Source organism: Corvus brachyrhynchos, unplaced genomic scaffold (assembly GCF_000691975.1).
Source record: "Corvus brachyrhynchos isolate BGI_N302 unplaced genomic scaffold, ASM69197v1 scaffold200, whole genome shotgun sequence".
NCBI classification, from domain to species: Eukaryota; Metazoa; Chordata; class Aves; order Passeriformes; family Corvidae; genus Corvus; species Corvus brachyrhynchos.
In genome coordinates this window covers 7,345,063-7,364,889 of record NW_008236184.1, presented here as the reverse complement: position 1 = coordinate 7,364,889, position 19,827 = coordinate 7,345,063, and the positions used below count along the sequence as shown (strand labels likewise).

The 19,827-nt window shown below is 38.0% G+C and overlaps 1 protein-coding gene across 4 annotated transcripts in view; it reads left to right on the top strand.

The window, feature by feature from the left end:
• ASB7 (ankyrin repeat and SOCS box containing 7) overlaps nt 1-12,143 on the top strand; it is a 26,562-nt gene extending 14,419 nt beyond the window's left edge. For 2 of the 4 annotated variants that reach the window (XM_017736565.1, XM_008637723.2), the window contains exons 4-5: nt 1,514-2,119; nt 11,393-12,143. In XM_017736565.1, the coding sequence (XP_017592054.1) occupies nt 1,514-2,119; nt 11,393-11,532 (746 nt within the window). In that variant the 3' untranslated portion in view covers nt 11,533-12,143. Of the gene's footprint in view, nt 1-1,513; nt 2,120-4,361; nt 5,262-11,392 lie in introns of those variants that run through there. The other 2 variants (XR_001862678.1, XM_017736571.1) reach the window with 2 other exon arrangements.
• The last annotated feature ends 7,684 nt before the right edge of the window (nt 12,144-19,827 follow it).

Genomic DNA, 19,827 nt, shown 5'->3' with positions numbered 1-19,827 from the left:
TGCTGAGCTGTAGGTATGCCATTCCTTTACCTCAGGTTAGTGTGACTTTACAGAGCACTGAAACTTCTGCTTGTCACCGAAGACAAGGAAAGGTGTCCCTAGCAAGGAACTAAACTTACCTTAATCTACCCCTTATTTCTATGTTTATTCCTATTCTGTGCACTAGAGGCAGTTCTCCCATCTTATTTCTCTGTGTAGTCAGGCTGCATTCATTTGTGTGCTGGATTTTTTTTGTTAGTTTGTTTTCTTTCTCTCCATCTTCTCTTTACATTTAAAAATATCCTTAAAGTTGCTGGATCATCTTTGCAGCTGCATTCTCTACTCCTTCTTTCTAGTCTTTTCATTTTGGTATGATGTCTGTCTTGGTGTTATCTGGGTATTATCAAAGTGGGTTGGGAAGCTTATTCCTGTTTTGTGTTAGCACCTTTGTGTGTTCAGGTGTGTTCAGACTAGGGTAGCCTGCAATTAATATTGTATGCTGAACTTAACTTATAGCAGGTCTTTGGTATCTTGTGCAGATGATATCTATCTTAGGTTGGGAAAGTGTTCAAACTTCCACTCTGTAGTTTGTACCTTTTAGTGTCCAACAGCAGCACCTGTGGATGGTGAAAGGAGAAACTCTAGCTGAGAAATGGCACCTTGCCTTGGGTAATTAGTCACTTGCTATACAAGTTTGGGTGTCCTGAGGAAATTAGGTAAATTGATTGGATTATTTTAATTTTTAAATTAATTTACCAGTCTGAGTGTTCATGCTGTGTGAAGGGGAAATAAATCTGTAGTTACCTGTGCTCTGTACTAACAGTTTATCTGAGTCCTTTCAGAAGTGGGTTTTTACATTCTTAAATTTTTGTGAAACTATAAATTCAGAACAGATTCTAAACAGATTCATCATCTATGAAAAGAGACTTTATCAAAATAATCTAAAATAACATACATCCTACATGCTTTGGAAATCCTGCAGACCACAGAGAAACATTTTACCTAATACAGCATTACACCCTAAAAACAATACAATGCTGCCAGACCACAAAACATCCGCAATTTGGGACAGCAGATGTTTCTACACATGCTTCTTTTTAAGACCAAGAAGCGACACAAGGGAAAATAAAAAGTTGAACATTGAGAAAGAAATGTAATATTGTAGAGCTGGAGGAAAACTGGATGGACAGAGAGATTTGAGTAATTAGTAATTAATTCCTAAGAGTGCTAGGAAGATGTGGAAAAGTATTTGTCAAATGGAAACATATGTATGTGAAAGAAAATTTTTTCTTTGTATTCATTCTTAAGTACAATTTTAACTTTGTCTTAAAAATAGCATGTTCATGAAAGCAAGAATTAGTTTGAAGTAGAAAAAATCCTGTCGTGCTATGCCTGGAAAGACTAGCAATTACTCTTCAGGGGTTTTTGGGGGTTTTTTTTGTTTGGTTTTTTTTTTAATTTTTTTTACCTTTTTTTTCAGCACCGGATTACCATAACGCCTTCTAATTATTTTTAAATTTTATTTTAACTTCAGCTGATCCCACAGTTAAGGACTTAATTGGAGGCTTCACTGCTCTGCATTATGCAGCCATGCATGGCCGGGCGAGGATTGCACGCCTGATGTTGGAATCTGACTACAGAAGTGACATTATTAATGCCAAGAGCAATGATGGCTGGACTCCCCTGCACGTCGCCGCTCACTACGGCAGAGATTCGTTTGTCAGGCTCCTCCTGGAGTTCAAGGCTGAGGTTGATCCGCTCAGTGATAAAGGTACTACACCACTCCAGCTGGCCATTATCCGGGAGAGGTCAAGCTGTGTGAAAATCCTCCTGGACCACAATGCCAACATCGACATTCAGAATGGTTTCCTGTTACGATACGCTGTGATCAAAAGCAATCACTCATACTGCCGAATGTTCCTCCAGAGAGGGGCCGATACAAACTTGGGGCGCTTGGAAGATGGACAGACACCCTTACACTTGTCTGCTCTTAGAGATGATGTGCTTTGTGCACAAATGTTGTATAATTACGGAGCAGACACTAACACAAGGAACTATGAAGGACAGACCCCACTGGCTGTTTCAATAAGTATTTCTGGAAGTAGCCGACCCTGTCTGGATTTCTTACAAGAAGTGACAAGTATGTATGTAAGAGAAGTTAATCACAGGACACAATGTCCTCTAAAAGCCTTCTTTGAATTTAGCCCCAGGAAAAAAAAAAATGCTTCCTCTCTGCCCCTTGATGCTATTTAAATGCACTAGAAAAGTCCTGGGAAGGTGAAGGGATTGTGATACTGGGAATCTCTTACTGGCAAAGGTGCTAATGTTACGTGTACTTCATTTAAATTAGTTTTGTTTAAATATCTACAGGAAGCATTCATTTTAAAAGAGTGGACTGTAAAATCTCATTTTTTTACTGGCCTTAGCACGTATGATTTTTGGGTTTGGTTTTGTTGTTTGTTTAGGGGGTTTTTTGTGTCTTTTGTTTTGCTTTTTTATTGCCATGCAAATCCTCGGCAGTTGATGGCTTTTTCATCTGCGCTACAACTAGGGCAGAAAAGAGCTTTGGCTGCTTTGTGTTCTCCCACATTCTCTCCTTCCCTCCCCTAAACCAGACAACAAAATTCTACAGTTCATTCCGGCAACTTGAAGGGGTTTCATGTGCTGTGTAGCTTTGATTTGATTTTGTTGATGTCTTTGAAATACGAGAGATTTTAACTCATCGTGACTTCTGATATTTAGAAGAAGTTCTGGGCTCCTAATATCCGGATCACTTTTGATTACCAGTGTTTGGTGTACTAGATCTACTGAAAGTTTTCCTCTCAACATGGAATGCTGTACTAATGTTTCGTAATCATGGTATTGCCTAAAGCATTTAGGAATTGCTGATTAGCATTCAGTAGAGTTTGCGAATTCAAACATGTTAAGATGGCCTGATAAATTATCATCCAACTAGAAGGATCTTTGCACTACAGAGGATGGGGTATTTCATATATCCTTTTTTGTCCCCTACAGCTCCTTTTATTTTTTCAAATGTGGTTGTTTTTTAATGAGAATTAGACAACCAATATAATCTGTAAAGAAACTGAAAGTCAGTGTGGGCTGGAAGTGAATCAGCTGAGATCTGTTGTCAGTAGCTGACACAAATAAGCATTTGGAATTTCCTGTCTTTTTCTACATGATTTGTGGTGTTGTTTTTCCTCATATCTGAAATTGAAAGAGAATTTCTGGAGAGGTGGAAGTTGATAATAAGAAATACAAGCAATTTTGGTTTAATTTGCCTGCCCCTTCTCATTCAAACACATTTCTTTCTGGTTTCCTTTTTGGAAGCCTCTCACTATATAGTTGCAGTGTCAGGGATTTTAGGAGATGATATAGTATCCAGACTTGCAGTTTTTCAGTCTTAGGATGTATCAGTAAGCATGAAAGCTTAGGCTGCTTCTGTGTTTCCTCAGTGTCTAAAGACCAATGGAAACGGGTACTGTAACTTTTAGTTTGCAGATTCCATACCTTAAGGGTTTAATGTTAAGTGAGAAGTACATTCTGCTACAAAAAAAAAGTATCTTTAATTTGTGGCCAATGTAGCAGTGCTGGAACTATCCCAGTTTTGTGCTGTTTGAGGGACAACTGGGAAAGCAGTGCTGACAAAAACACTTCAGTGCTGTGCTTCTGAGCAAAATAATTATCAATATATGTTTACAAACCACAGTAAACAAACTCTGCTGCCCTTTTTGTAAGTATCCAAACACTGTCTTCCCTGCTTTCATGAATAATTAATAAGATGCCGTATGAGAGATGAGATGGATAAAGAGCAAGCTGGCATTTTGGTAGTGGAGTTCCCAGTTAAGTCTGACTGTACAGGGAATTGTTGAGATGTCATGCTTGTTTATGAGTCTAGTGCAATTTGTATTTTCTAGAAAAAATATTTACAAAATTTTTAGACAATTCTTCTATTGGAATTCTTCCTGAAACTCTTCTGTGGTTTGCAACAGTTCCTTGTTTGTGGGGCTTAACAGGAATTTCTGGTTTGTTTATTTGAACCTTATACTAAGCGCTTTATGCAGAAATCCATAGCTGTAAGTTTTATATGTACATCTGAATTTTGAAGAGTGTATTTGATAGTAAAAGAGAAATTAGTTTTTATTTTTCAATAGATTATCATTTCTAAGCCTAAAGATTAATAGATATACATTATGAAAGTTATCAAACTGATCTGTGTCTTGAAGTGAAAGCAGTTGCATGCTGCATATAAATGGGATACTATTTAGTAGTCTACATGTAAGATGTGAGTAGCTTTTTTTTTTTTTATACTTGGAAAACATATTTGTACAGTTTCAGTTTCTCAGAAAACATCATATGTGAATTTCTTTTTGTTTTGGTAGGTATTGTAATCGGTAATAATGGCAGCCTTTAGCCCAGGTCCCCGGTTGGGAATAACAGGCAAGAAACCAAGCTCTCAGAAATACTCAGTATTGGCCCTGAGAGTCTGCAAGAAGATATTGGATTTTGGGGTTTGACCCTGAAGGTCTGATATTCTTCCTGGTTACAGGTAGAGATTCCTTTGCTCCTAGAATAATTCCAAGAGGAAGTTATTCTGTAGTTGTGTTTCAATATTTAAGCACAAAGCTGGAAGTTAGGAACCACAGAGTTTTTGACCATGAGTCTGCTGTTGACTTGGTGTTCAGACCTGAGTGTTTTTCTTTTTCCCCTCTCTCTTTTTTTACAATACAAAAATAAGCAAAGTCTCCCTGGGGGAAAAAAAATACTGAAGATGAAAACTGCTCAATGATTTTATTAATCACCTTCCTTTTCCTTATCTGTATTACACTTTCCTATTCCAAAAAACATTTATTGGCAGCCACCGTAGTACCTGAGATCATTTGATAAAGAGTTGGTTTGAAGCAGTGTAAATGCTTCAGTTTTCATGTGGTCTGAACCTGTCTCTTCGGGAGTGTTAATGTGTTAAGCTTGAATGCACTAATGCAAATTAAAATAGAGATGCATGTATATGATATATATGAAGATAGAGGTACATAGAGACTTTTATTGGTAGTGCATATATTTATAAAATTAGTGTGCAATCACAGCCCTGGATGAAATTATGTATTTTGAAGTTAAATGGGATTTGAGAATATTGAAACTTATAAAACAAATGCGAGAGGTAGAAAAAAATGCAAGTGTTAGAAAAATACATAAGGGCTTAAATAAACTTTAAGATACTAGAAGTTCAATTATTATCTTTAAAGAAGGGAATTTTAAGGAAACTTCCCTCCCCCTCCCCCCCCCCCCCTCAATTGAAACTGTGTTCTCCCCAGGGGCCAGACAGATCCCCCCCCCCCCCCCCCCCCCCCCCCCCTTGAATTGAATCTGTGTTCAGCTCAGGGGCAGAAGGGACTGTGAGGGGCTGGGCGAGCTGCTGGTCTGTGTCAAGGCAAAGAGCTCAGGAAATGATTTGGTCAGAACAATGTGATGTGCCTGGTGTGGCAACAGGTATAAAAGAATTCAGTTCAGATCTGGAACAACATCTAAAGGTCACCCAGTGAATTTAACTGCAAATGTTTCAACTGTGTTCCTTTTTTGAATTTTTCAAAGGGCAGATCTTTGGCTTTGACTAGAGATTGTAATTTTGTGTTTAAATTTATATAGCACTGTAAAAGTGCAGAAAAACTGAGACAGAAGTCCTGTTAAAGAAATCCTTATACATCCTTTGTCTCTATCCCTTGGCTAAATCAAGATAACTTTTCACTAGAATTTTTTTTTTTTAAACTGGAAGAACATTTAAAAAAGTGTCTCTCTGCATAGTTTTAGCTTTTATGAATACAGAAGTGTCATAGTGAATTAAGTAGATTTCTACATATTTTATTACGTGGATAATTACAAAGGAAATGGTATTTTCATGTTTGCAATAACATAGAAGATCTTTACTGGAATCACAGGCTTTACTTGTTTCCTTGGGTGCTGCTGGAAATCTTGCAGTGATGATTGAGGTCTGCTTTGTCGCCCAGTTACACAGGGAACTAGGATAAGGGGATTATTTTATAATTTTCTACTCTGCAGTTGACTGTTTATATTAAGTAGTTGAATCATATTGTGCAGCTGTATACAGTTATTTACTTTGAAAGAATTTTTTAAGAGGCCTTTAAAAAAAAAAGTTTATATGTGGTATTTAAGGTATAGCCATGCTCCACACCCATTTGTACACCTATGCTGTACTCTGCAAAAATAATTTTAAAATAGAATAACAATGCATCCTAAGCTTGTCTTGATGTTCAGAGCACTTTACTTACTGTCTCCTAAAAATAGATAAACATTATGGTGTTGAAATTCTTAGCTGAATTTCCATAGCAATTTCAATGAGACTGAATTTACAGAGATGTTACAAAATTTTTTTAAAAATACCTTTGCAAGCATATTCGAATCTTAATTTCATTGCTAAATACACCTGTTAAATATAACACTGAGCCTTACTGACATTCTGCTTTTTCATATATGAATTTTCAGTCCAAAATAGGCATCTCCGTGGTACATAATTTCTGTGCCAGATAGGCTGAAATTTCATAGACGTCTAAAACTCATTGTGGGGAATTATTTTTCAGAGACCAGTGAAAACATATGTCAGGCTCAGACATTCTAGCAGAGGCATACTGAAAACAAATTTAAATTAGACCTTTTAAAATAACTTGTATGATATCCAGTTTAAAAGAATCAAACCTCTCAGTGTCCTGTCGAGCTGGATTCAGGTTGGAGGAGTTTGTTCACGCTCTCAGTGAACACTCTGTAATTCTACATTCAGCCCTGCATGTCTGATATTAATATTTTAGATCTATAGATTTTTGATATTAGCTTTTTCTGACATTTTGAATGCTGGAAAACCAGATATCCTCTCCAATTATTCTGCTGTTGTTTTTCACAGAGTACAACCCAGTGCATTTTGTAAACTTTAGACCTGTTGCAATGAGCAGCCAAATTCCCGTTCGGCTCAGCCTCAGTCATTTCCTAGGTGATCCCAACCTTTCCCTAGGATCCTGTTTTAGTGCATCCTCCCCAGTGTGTTTCTTGCCTGGTGGGTGTGAGTTTCCAGCTGATAAATTCAATTATCTTTTTCTTCTCCCCCCACCCCCTGCACCCCGCCCAAAAAAGCCCACAAATTCAGAACTCAGTTTAATTGCTGGCAGTAGCTGCATTCCTTCATTGCTGTGAAATAAGGGATGGATTTAAGGGTTTGCTGCAGAAAGAAAAACTTTTCCTGATATTCTGGAGGAGCTGAGCTGTTGCCAGCATACATCAGCGTGGTTTCAACATATTTTGTAAAATGTTTCAAAAGATTTTAATTTTAAGTTCCCTTTGTAGCTAAAAAGAAATTACCAAATGGTTTCTTGCTACTGTTTTCAGCCTTTCAGAAGTCCCAGGAGGGACAGAGGCTCAGTTTGAGAAATACCACTCCAAGGGTTTTTAGAGAGATGCATTAATATTGTAGAGAAAACTGTGGGCGGCTTCTGAAATATGTCACTGATGTTATTTTTCATTTTTTAATTTCTTCAGAAACAGCCTATCCACTTCAAACCAATGACACTAATTGTTTGCTTTAAAAGTACTTTTCTTTTAGTAGTTAGAACAATACATCAGAGGGGATCTTCTTGCAGCCTACAATGTATTAATTTCAGCTATTCCTAAGTTTTCTCTTGGGTAACAGAAAGGTCAATTCATGATTTTTATATTGGTTTTTTACATGCATTTTTTTGCTCTGCATCTTCAGTGGAGGAAATGGGTAGGGATTCCCCTTTTCCAGCTTTACAGTACTGGATGAAAGTCCCCAACAAACAGTGTTGTCAGAGGCATCACGAATATGCCTTAATGATCCTTAAATACAGACTTACTAGGTGAGTTAGTGTTTTATTTCTTGGGGAGCATTGTCTGCAGAGGGAAAGCACAGGTATAAACACAGAGCAGTTGTAACAGTGACAGAGTTCTTTGGACAGGTAGCAAATCCTTAATTGAAGTTTTGTCTGTCTCTGGGATAGAACAACAAACTCTCAGATCTTGTATCAAAAAACTCTTGAAAACTGCAAAATGGAAAGGGATGGAGTTTTGAGTGAAAATTCGGATTAATTGTAATAATTTCTTGCTGTTAAAATATGCTTTTTTTCCTTTGCTTTACCAGCAAAGGCTGTTCTCTTAATAATAATTTAAGGGCTCATTTCATTCTTTAAGTAAAATAATTACTAATTATTTAAGTGGGGAAAGCTCAGAAACTTACTTCGTTAGCAGCTGAAGAACGGATTTAGGAAAATGCTTTAATTTTGTACATACTGAAGTCTGCTTCATCTAGATTTAAAAAGAAATCAAAAAGCAATTCCTCTCAATTCTTTAAGCCCATGCTTTACGTTTCTTCTGTTTGGAAGAAGCTTTTCTGTCAGGTTTGGGACACTATGCACAAGAATTGCATTGGTGGGGATTTCTGCTTTCCCTTGCAGCACAGAGCACAAGCTCTGGAAGGCAAAAGATGAACTCTACATCTTTTTCCTGTAATTAATACTTCTAATTTATTTGATTACTGCTATAAAGCAAAATAAATTGACTGCAGTATGTAATGATTTGGTGAACACATGAGCAAATCCAGAATAACAGCAACAAGGTGGCCCTTTGAGGTGGATCAGGGATGTGTTGGATGTTTTTAAGGTGATCAGTAGTTTTATGTCGCTGTTTTATATGATAGTGGTAATTAGGCCAATCATATCTTTCATGTTTGTGGGGATTTTTGTTCCTTTCTCTTTTAATTCTCTTCCTTTCCAGCTTATTTGCCTAAATAACTTCCCAAACTTGTGATGCAGGATATAACCAAAGTTGCTACTTCCTAATCGTTTTTAAAGAGAACTTAATTCATCATTTAACTTGTCTTACTTTGCCAAGTTACTAATAACATTTTTCATTTGCCAAGCTAAGGTTCACTGACATCGGTCTGTAATCCTTTATTTTTTTTCTTTTTCATTCAGATGCAACCAAGAATGAGTAAGTGTTCCAGACACCGTTTCTAATAAATCACAAATGCATTAATAACCTTGGAATTTGCAAGGCATGACCTAAGACACCAGCAGCCACTAGATGTAGCAACTGGTGCTTAACACTGGAAATGTCCATTGTTAACACATTCCCAGGAAATATTTTTTAGGCTTATCAGGGGAAAATGTCATACATTTGATAATCGGTCTTTTTGAATTAACTGATGACCAATTTCTTCTGGGTATTTTACGTTGTCTGTTCCTTTATGTTCTCAAAAACCACATAGGATGTTAATTAAAAGGCATTTATTTCTGAAACCAGAAATCAGTGTCTCATAGCTGATTTATTGTGTACTCTACTACAGAAAATACACATAGACCTCTAGTCCTTTATAATTTCTAATGCTGCTGTTTGCAGTGAACTTTTGAAGCAGTGCATCCTTTCTGAACCCTGTTTTAAAGCATCAGAACTATTTTTTTATCACCATTAAGATTGTTTCATTTCTTACCAAAAATAACTTTCAATCCCTGAAGTTTGAATGCTCAGCTGTTGTCCAAGTTGCCTAAATTCTTTCCTTCAGGTAGGAAAAAAAAGTTGCCAAGAAGAAACCACTAGTGGACAAAGTAACTATTGGTCTATATTTTAAATCATGGATGAAGGATATAACTAAAAATAAATTGACATTTAGGTGGTGATAAGTATAATAAAAGTATTTTCAACATACATGAAGGAAACTCAAATTTTCATGTTTTTTTAATTTCAAACCTAATTTCTTTAAAAGCAGACTGAGACTATTTTCATGCATTACTTCTGCTGGCTTGCCCTGGATAATTTTAGTGCTTAAGATAAATCCCAGTGTCTAAAAATTCCTACCTGTCTGTCAGCCCATTTCTATAGATACCAACAGAAGCACCTACATTGTTCATGGTGCTGAGTATTTTGAATTTGACAGTCATTAAGTCCCATAACCAAGTCTTGGCTTGGAGGAAAAAAAAAAAGAAAAAGAGGCTTACACAGTTAAGTCGATGATCAAAATATTGATTAGCACAGCTTTGATGTGTTACTGGAATAACTCCAAAAAAGCTGTAGCAGAATGAGGAAAAAGCACAAAGGCAGGCAGTTTTTTCAGAGGTTTGGAGTGATTCCCATGTTGGGGCTTATTAACTGGAGTTTTCAGCTTTGGGAAGTGGTACCGAGCATGAGTGGAGGATGGAGGTTTATATAAAGGTATGTAAAATCATGACTGGCATGGGAACAATTATTCATTCTTTTCCTTGTAACTCAAAGAATGGCAGGCATGCAACAAAGCCATCAGGAAGCAGATCTAAAATAAATAAAATTACTTTGTAGTTTTCCAGCCAACGCCTAATTATATTGTGAAATTTGTTGCCACAGGATGTTTTGGATGCTGAAAGTATGAATGGGTTCAAAAAACACTAGACAGATTTACAAAGGGCAAGCTATTCACAGCTATTAAAGACATAGATCTGTGTGCAATCTCTGGGCTAGGAAGGCCCAAAGGCACCAGTGCTGAAAGCTAGAAGGGTTTATTGGGGCAGGATTTCTCAATGTCTGTTGTTCTGCTCTTTTTCTCTTTCTTTTTTCCTTGGGATCCATTGCTGGGTGCATTCAGATACAAGACTTGATTAAATTTTCTGAGATTATTTTGGATAGAGGGACCAAAACCCAACTGTTTCTCAAGGTGTTTGATTTTGAGTAGTTTCCTGGTAAGAATGAGTTTGAAAGAAAATGGATTATTTTGGAAAATCCTTGCCAGGAATGCTGAAGTTTTTGTGATGTCAGTAAAGCTTTTCCTCTGTGGACAGTGGTTAACTCACATTTTCATCCCTTTCTGTTTGACTAGGGTTTGGCTGCATCCAAAGCCTGAAGGCTTTATGTTTTCATTAAAAGGGAAAGGAAACCCCAATCTTTAACTCTGCCATGTGATCCTGGAATAACTTTTATAAATCCTCACTCTCTAAGGAAACTTCCTAGTCCTGTTACAGCTGAACTTAGAAGTTTTTGTCTCACTGTTTGAAAGAAAAGCAAGACTGAGGGTATTTTTCCCCAAGGATAGAAAAAAATCTACAAAAAGTTAAATGGAGGAGTTCTGCTGTTCTGTAGTGTGTAAGCATATGTTGCCACCTGGTGGGAATCCTCACATGGATGATATCACGTTACACTGGCATCAGTAAAATTCTGTGCATGTAAAAATGTTTTTAGGATTCATCCCATGATTTCATTGAGTCCATTAAAAAGGTCTTAACTGGCATACTTTTTCTCTTGTAATTTTTCCCTTCCCTCTCCCTCTTAGGAAACAGCAAACCCCTGTCATTTTGCTAAGTAACTGATGTCTTAAAGTACGTTTAAAATGTGGTCATTTTATTTTTATGTGTTCCTTTTGTCTTTTCAGGACAGCCCAGAAACTTGCAAGATCTATGCCGAATTAAAATCCGTCAGTGTATAGGCCTTCAAAACCTCAAACTACTTGATGAACTACCCATTGCCAAGGTCATGAAAGACTACTTAAAACACAAATTTGATGATATCTGATATCCATGAAGAAAGGAACTCTGAGCAAGTTTAGTTCTATTCCAGATACTGAAGAGGCTTGTTGCCTTGCACAAAGTATATCCTATGCAAATTCTGATTTTTCTGTGAAGTCAGAAGGCAGGTATACACTTCCTTGGGTTTTTTATACCACAGCTAGAAGGTCTTAATTTTTGGTTTCTTGGTCCAAGTTTACAAGGTCCAAGCTTTCCATACAATATTGCATTTTAAAAATTGCTGTTGGTTTTCTGTTTGTTTTCACATTACGTGTGCAGACTTGCCGTGGAGATGGAAGGCAGCCCCTCGAGGGAAGTGGTTGGTTTGAGTTGGCATGCTGAGCAATGATGCAAGAACATAAAAGTTTGGAAATCAAGGCACCTGTCCTGCAAAAGGATACAGATAGACTACAGAGCCCTGTTGGTTGGGACCCCTGTCTCTGCCACATGTTTGTTTTTGCAGGACAGAGGGAAGAGTGGATAATCAACATGTCCTTGGGTACTGTATGAATATAATTTGGAAATTGAGGAAAAAAATGCAGTTACCCTGTTCAATTTGAGGGTCTATACATTGGCTTTTTTTTTTTTTTTTTTTTTTTTTTTTTTTTTTTTTTTTTTTAATTTCTTTTCATTCTATTTTCCCCACTGTTTTCAGTACCATGTCAAGCTTGTGGCCAGAAGGGATCCTCCTTTCTGTACCTCATCAGTGGGTTTTTTATTTTTTTATTTTTTTTTTTTTTATTTTTCTTTTTCTAATTACTGTAGTTGGGATGCCCAGAGAATTCAGGCCCTCTTTCCCAACATTCTGAATGGGTGGCTGTTTATAAGTCTATTTTTACCAGTGACAGTACACTACCGAGAGGCATAGCCTCTGTATTTTTTACAGTAACTTAAGAGGAAACAAATTTAGATTTTTTGAAGCCAATGTATTCTGTTGCTCATACAGTGCCTCCTGTGCAATAATCTCTCTGATGTATTTTCCCTTTATGTGTGATTCCCCCACTATTCCTCATTTAGTCTCAGTGCATTATTTGTGAGAGCAGGAGCTGCTGCCTCACTGTAGTGTTGATGTGACATTACAGAAATGATGCAGCAGTTGCTGTTCATTATTACTCCCTGAATTTCATGAATGTATAACCTGCTTTATTTCACTTTCAGTTGAGATTTTATCTACGGGTTCTCAGCCAAATTGTGTCCACTAAAAAAAAAAAAGAAAAGAAATTGGCCAAACCCTTTTGTTTTAAAAGCAGTGGTGGTGGGGGGAGTTGTTTTGATTGCTCTGAAATTCAGTTTGTTTCAGGTTAGAGAGCAGGAAGGGCACACAAGTTATTAACTAAGAAAAAAAGCCCCACTTACATTGAAAGTTTAAATTTTGCAATTAATCTGAAGACAGAAACTGAGAGGAGTGCTGAAATCTGGCTACTGAATGTGTTTTTCAAACCAGGTATTAAAAGATCTGTTACAGAGTTTTGTTTCTGATAGTAAGAAAAAAAAGAATTTCTTGATCAAAAGAAGATTGGGCCAAAATGTGCAGTTGTTTCCCTCTCTTTATTTTCAAGGCATTACAGACTCAGCATAATGTTCTTGCCAGTGTTCTCTACTTTTATTTGGGCATCTGCCTGGCTCCAAAAGAGCCCCTCTGATATCAGGAGTGCTTTTGTATCAATTGCATCAACCGAAGTGGGAGATGAAAGGAATGGTGATGGCTTTTAAGTTTCACACGTCACTTTCAAAATATTTAGTATTAAAAATAGGAAAAGCAAGGTAAGGCAGGTAAGCTCATATTATTTAACTCTGCTAGTTCCTTTTAATATTTGATAACCCCGGACTGCAGCTCCCTGAGCATGAACCTTATCACTGCTAATGGATGCACCGGAACCATGGCAAGCAAGGGGGATTATCTGTCCCTATTGTGCCTGGCATTGCATCAGGTTTCCAAACAATAAGGGATTTTGGAGATTCATGGCTCAGAGGGTTAGGAATGGGGTGTTGAACCTTTTTATCTCCAGCTTGTACCAAGTCCAGCTGCTTGAGCAGTGACCAAGAGTTCACATCTCGGCAGTGTGAGTGAGCAAGTCCAGCCTAACACCCTGCACTGGGATGTAGAGCTTGTAGTGCTTCCTCCTGGTTGTATCTGTGGAGTAGGGACAAGCTGAGCACATGGGTGGGGTGTGAGTGTGAGCTCGAGTCTCTTGGCTCCTGTGGAGGGAAGATCAGCCATTCTAATCTTTGAGCTCTCCAGTGCTGAGACAGGGCATACTGGCAGGTTTTAACACAAATCTTCCATTTTCTGACATGAAATCAGGATCTTAAAACTGTTTTCTTTAAAAAAAAACAAAACAGACTTAGTATTGTTCACTACACTTGTAAGTTGGTCTAAACCAATGTCCTTTCCCACTGAATTTTTACAGTAATATTTTCTAAGGTAATCTAGAGTATATTTTAGTTGCAATCTATATTAAGGCAAATTATTTGTTCTGTCTGTTGCTGTGACTGAAGAAAATTATGAAAGACTTTGTTGGTTACAAGAATGCTATTTAATGAAGAAATGTGTAATTCCATTATTTATTGTTTGAGGTTTGTTTTTTGGTTATTTCTTTTAAGTAACTGACATCTAAAAGGGAACACACATATGTTTCAGGCCAGTAAAAAGCCTTTCTTTTAAATTAATTTTCATCCTCTTCTCTCCCCAGGGTGGAGGGAAGCCCTCACCCTTTTTTGCAATGCTAAGCCTTCTCTTGTAGCTAGTTTCTCACTTTAATTCTGCAAAGCACCACAGCACATGTGGGTCTGAACCTACTGATAGTCCCAATGCACTGTCTCTGGTTACCCACATGCTCACGTGCAGATAAAATAGGATTATTCATTGATAATCCTACCCAAATTTTGATAAGGGGGAATTTGGTCCTTTTTTTATTATTTTCAGTATTGTGCACAAATACTTTGAAGAACAAACTGACCTTTGTTTTTCATTCGGACTAGAATGTGGAAGGAGAAGTGCATAATAGAGACTTGTGATGTAGCCTCGTTCCGTTACCTTAAAATTCACGGTTGAACACTTTTAATAAACCTTAAAAAATTGGCAAACACACCAAAGAATCAATATGAGTAAAAGACTCTGATCGTTAACAAACTGCAAACCTCATCCTTTAAAACAAAGCAGAAAGTTTTTGTAAATATTTATGTTTATAAATGTACAGCAGAGTAAGAGTGTTTTTTAGATTATTTAATTACCATATTTCTAAACTATTTACATTATAGACAATACTTGTTAGTTTGAAAAGCTCGAGTGGGGTTTTTTTGTTTGTTTTGGGTTTGTTTTCTTTTTTTTTTTTTTTCTTTTAATTCACTATCATTCATGCTTGGAATAACTCTGGCTTCCTTGGAATAGCGTGGAAAATTCAGTTTTCTGGCTCTGGTTGGCAGAACACATCTGGACAAACTCTTCAGATAAATACCAAGAGGCAAAAGAAAAGATGTGGCATCTTTATCAGGATGGGCTGGTTTGGAGGAAAAAACCTGCCCACAAGTGCAGCTTCCATGAAATGCTGAGTTACCAATACCGTCATGTATTTTGTTCTTCCTTTGCAATGTAAGTTTTTGCTTTGGGTCAATTTGAATTTTAAAAAAAAAAGAAAAAAAAAAGAAAAGAAAAAAGTTAAACCTGGTTAAAACCTATTTTTGGTTTATGTTCTGTTTATTTCTAATGTAATGTTTTAATAACATAATACCACTTTACACATTTTCTCTCAATGTTTGTCTGTCTCTTCTACTCCTGTTTCCTTCTCCAGAGTACATGATTCTGGTAATGCATTTGGGACTCAAAATGCCCCCATAAATGGGAGTTCAGATGTCTCATGAGTTGTAGTTTGATTTTTTACCAGTAAATATGAGCATAAAACACATAAAATAGTTTGGGGTGGAAGGGACCTTAAAGCTCATCCAGTCCCGCCCCCTGCCAAGGGCAGGGACACCTTCCACTATCCCAGGTTGCTCCAAGCCCTGTCCAGTTTGGCCTTGGACACTTCCGGGGCTGGGGCAGCCACAGCTGCTCTGGGGACCCTGTGCCAGGGCCTCTCCACCCTCACAGTAAAACAAAACTGGCTCTAGAGCTGGGCTTTGGAGAGGGGAACAACCTGGTCCTAAGCTGTGAATGATTGGGTTTTCCCTGCTCGGATTCCAGCACAGCTACTTCAGGGTTGCTGACAGGTTCACCTTTTTTCCTCAGGTTCATGCACTGACTAAGATACAAAAATTACCAAATAGAGGCTGTGTTTTGGAGTCTATTTACTGCTAATAAAAGTTGAATAAGGGGGATGCCTATGAATATTTTTGACACACAGATAGAAACTGAAACATTTGGGTTCAGCCACGAGAAAAATGTACAACCAAAAGTTGCAGTAAGGTTTTGGACTCTAAAAATTTGGAGAGGAAGGAGACTAGATTTCAAGACATTACTGCTAAAGGGTGGTAGGGAAAAAAAATGCTGTTTCCTTTGCTCAGTAGCAAACTGCACAAACATCACTGGGCAAACATTGACTGTTCTACCAGCAGTTGCGTTTGGAGCTGCTGCTGATGGTTACTAACAGGCTGGCCAGGCTTTGGCTGCACTTTACTGAATGGTGTGCTAAAGACGTTCCTGTTTATGTATTGTATTTCCTGTTTGAGTGCTCACTTGCGAAGTTTAAAACAATTAATGGCTAATGTTACTACTTGGAAAAACCTGATTTACAAGCTGTTGACAAATGATGTGTTTAGAATATACAATCCTTATACATATTGGTAGAAGTGGGTGATAGAGAAGTGTACTTATTTTATAAGGCAAAACATGGGGGTTTTTACCATAGTGAATAACAGAAAATTAGAACCTTTGAAAGAAAAATTACCAGAGCAAAGAACAGGCTCTGCTGTGTCTTTTCTCAAACAGCCTGGAGTGAAGCATTTAAATTCTCTTTGCTCAAGTCTCTCCCCTTTGTTTTGGTAGGGGGCTACCACCACCACAAATGTTTTATCCTGTTCTTGGAAATTGGAGTAGGCTAAAGTTTGTTTTTTCCTTTATCACTGGCATGCTGAGTCTCTGCTGTAGGATTCTACCTGACTTATTAGCCAAAGTAAAGCTCAGCATGTGATTTAATCCCAGGGCAATAAGAAACAAAGCAGGTATAGGCATTGCTTTATGAAACCATGCTACCAGGAGTTCTTCAGCCAGTGCATTCCCCAGGGAACCACAACGTGCAGCTGGAACAGCAAAAAACTGTGATCGAAAGCTGCGCTGACTTTTATTGGGAAATCTCCAGCTGTCTAGTGAAGAAGTCAGAGCTCCAGCTGTTTCCTCCACATCTGGGATCTCTAGTGCTGCTGGCTGCTGTTTGTGAGGTCCCAGGTAAGTTCTGAATGTTGTCATGTTTGCAAGAAGGATGTTTGACACATCTCCAGAGGTGCTTTAAAGGGTCTGGAAGTATTTCTGAGTCTTCTCCAGACTTGCAGGTTTCTCATGTGGTGGAGTTGGTGAAGACTTAAGTGGGTTTGAGAGTGGTGGGTGCTACAGGGTCAGGTCAGTATTTCCCTCACTTTTGACTTGATCTGTTGCAGTGTTTTTACAGACCCCTCAGCATCCATTAAATAGTCCTAAAAGGAGTGAGAAAGGTGAATGAAAAGAAGCTTATAAGCAGTAGGTTATACAAGAATAAATAATTTTAGGAGAAAACTTAGGTGTGTAAGTAACTGATCCACAGCAAAACCATCTATTCTTTCTTAAAGACCACAAAATTGGCTGTAACTCTTCTATTCTGACTTGCAAAAATAGTTTATTTGCAGTCTTAATAGGCTCCAAATAGATCATCATCTGTTCTGTCACAAGTAACTGGAAGTTAATGGAAGTGTTCTACTAAATTCTGTCCTCATTTCTGACTTGCACCGTTGTAACTCCACTGAAGGTGGTGGTTACTCAACATTTAATCTGGTATGAAAGAGCAAATAATTGCTTTGGATGGTCATCTTGCAGTCCTGCTCCTTGTTTTATGGCCTAATGAGGAGAGTATTTTTGGAAGGTATTTGCAAAATGCTTTGTGAAGGAGCACTGGGAGGGATTCTGTAGTTCCAGCCAACTTTATAAGCAATCAGCAGACAATTTAATTTTTCTCCCGAAAACATTGCCTGTTTTGCTAGAGTTGCTTAAACTTTGATATCTAGTCCTGAGTGGGTGAGATATTTCGGTTTGATGTTCCATTCCATATCTTGAGAAACCTAACAGGTCTGCTTATTCTCTAATACAGCAGATTGAAGTAGATCTGCAATGAAATGTAAACTCATTTTATTTTAAAGATTTAATTAATTTTAAAGCCATTAGAGATTAAACTTTGTATACATTAACATAAGAGCATGTTCTGCTTTGCTGAGTGTGTGATTGCTTGCAGTCTGCATTCACAGTATGCTTAAAATACTAAGCTAAGGGTGGCGAGTTTGAGTAGCATCTCTGGATGCTGTGAATCTGGAACAGTCAGAGCTGCCCTTGTCCATGATAAGTCAAAGCCTGCAGTGATGCTGGAAAAAGTTACTGTCTGTGTCTTGTCCAGCTATAAGCCAATACAAGTGGGATTTTTAGGTTGCATCTGTTCCTGCCTGACTGTAGCATTTGCATGGAACAATAGAAATATAGATTCAGCTTCATCTAGTGCTTAATTTTCAAACCTCAGAGTACCCGACTGCAGGATGTGGGCTACTGAAAATTACTTCCAAGCTGTGTCTGTCTCAAGCAGCTCAACTTGAGATCCATCCCCTGGCTCTCTTGGAGGTTGCTCATCTCATAATGGGTTTTAATATAGCTACTAGGAAGCAAAACGAAATAATTTTTTGAGAGCAGTCAGTCTGAGAATAAAGTGCCCAGGATGTTTGGTAAGAGGATGAAGTTCTGATGTGTGTGGGATTGTGTGAGGAAGAGAGCAGAAAATGTGCCTTTTGATCTTACAGAAATGTTTGGTATGTGGGTTGTTGGGCTTAGAAGTTCGAATGTCCTTAATATAAAATAATCTGTGTGAGTATTTGAGTCTGTTCCTTTTCAACTTTGTGTGAGTTATTTAATGGTTAGTGAGCCAGAAAAAAATCACTGTGCTTTCTGATGGTTCAGGCACCCTCCTGATGAGTGGAAGACTTAACTTAAAAGTTCCCACTCTGAACCAGGCAAAGCAATTAAGGATGGGGATTTGTACTCACATTCCCACCTTTTAGTGCTGTGATTACAGGTTTGTTAAAATTGTGCCACGGGGAGAGAAAATAACAAAACTGTTACACAATCTCTGAGGCTGACCCTGAAAGGTCATTCAGAGCAGGTTCCCATCTGGATGGAGTCCAGTCCTGATGTCTCTTGCTCTTGTGAACAAATGACTGAAGCTCATGGGGCTTTTTTTCCTTACTTGTCTGTAATCTACCTGGGAAAATTAACCCAGGCCTCTTCTGGTTCCCTGAGCACCTTTCCTTGAGCTCTGGTGTGTTTGTGTTTGGGTGCCACGTCCATGGAGGTGTTCAAAGCCAGGCTGGATGGCTTGGAGCAGCCTGGGATAGTGGAAGGTGTTCCTGCCCATGGCAGGGGTTGGAATGAGATGAACTTTCAGGTCCCTCCCAACCGAAATCAGTCTGTGATTCTTTGGGCACCTGCCTCCTTCCAGCTCTTGTCTTTGGTATCAGTGCTGACTTTCTCTTCCTCTTCACAACTTGTGTTCCACATCAGCTCACTGAGGAGGATGGGGAATGAGACATCCCATGCTTCAAAGGAGATCATCCTAGCAGGTGGATTGAAAGGTCTCTAAGTGAAAAAAATCTAATGTGCTGCCAGTTTTTGTGATACTGCTCAGGACTTTGCTTTCTTGGCTAAAGACTCAATACTTTTTTTCATAAAACCAAAATATCTTGCCCTGCATTTTCATTGACTTTAATTCCAGTGTTTCATTCCAGATCACTGATTTATCTTATGTTTTTTTAAGACTCTAACACTTAGCAAAGTTCTTTCACATCACAAGCACTGAGTATTTTAATGAGTCAAACTGATTAAGTGCACAAAAAATGTTACAGTGACATATCTGCATTATTAGTACTATATTCCATAACTCTGCTTTTAATTTGTTCATGTCCTAGTGAATTAAATTAAGGGGCTTTTTAAGGAGTCTCATCAGTTGTTTTCAGCCAATAGTAGAAAACACTTTAATGATTCCAAATAAGAGCTCTTTGAAAGGTGTCCAGATAGGGGCAGTTTCAATCTTACCTGATAAATAGCTTCAGATCATCCTTGCTGCAAATTGAGTCTTGT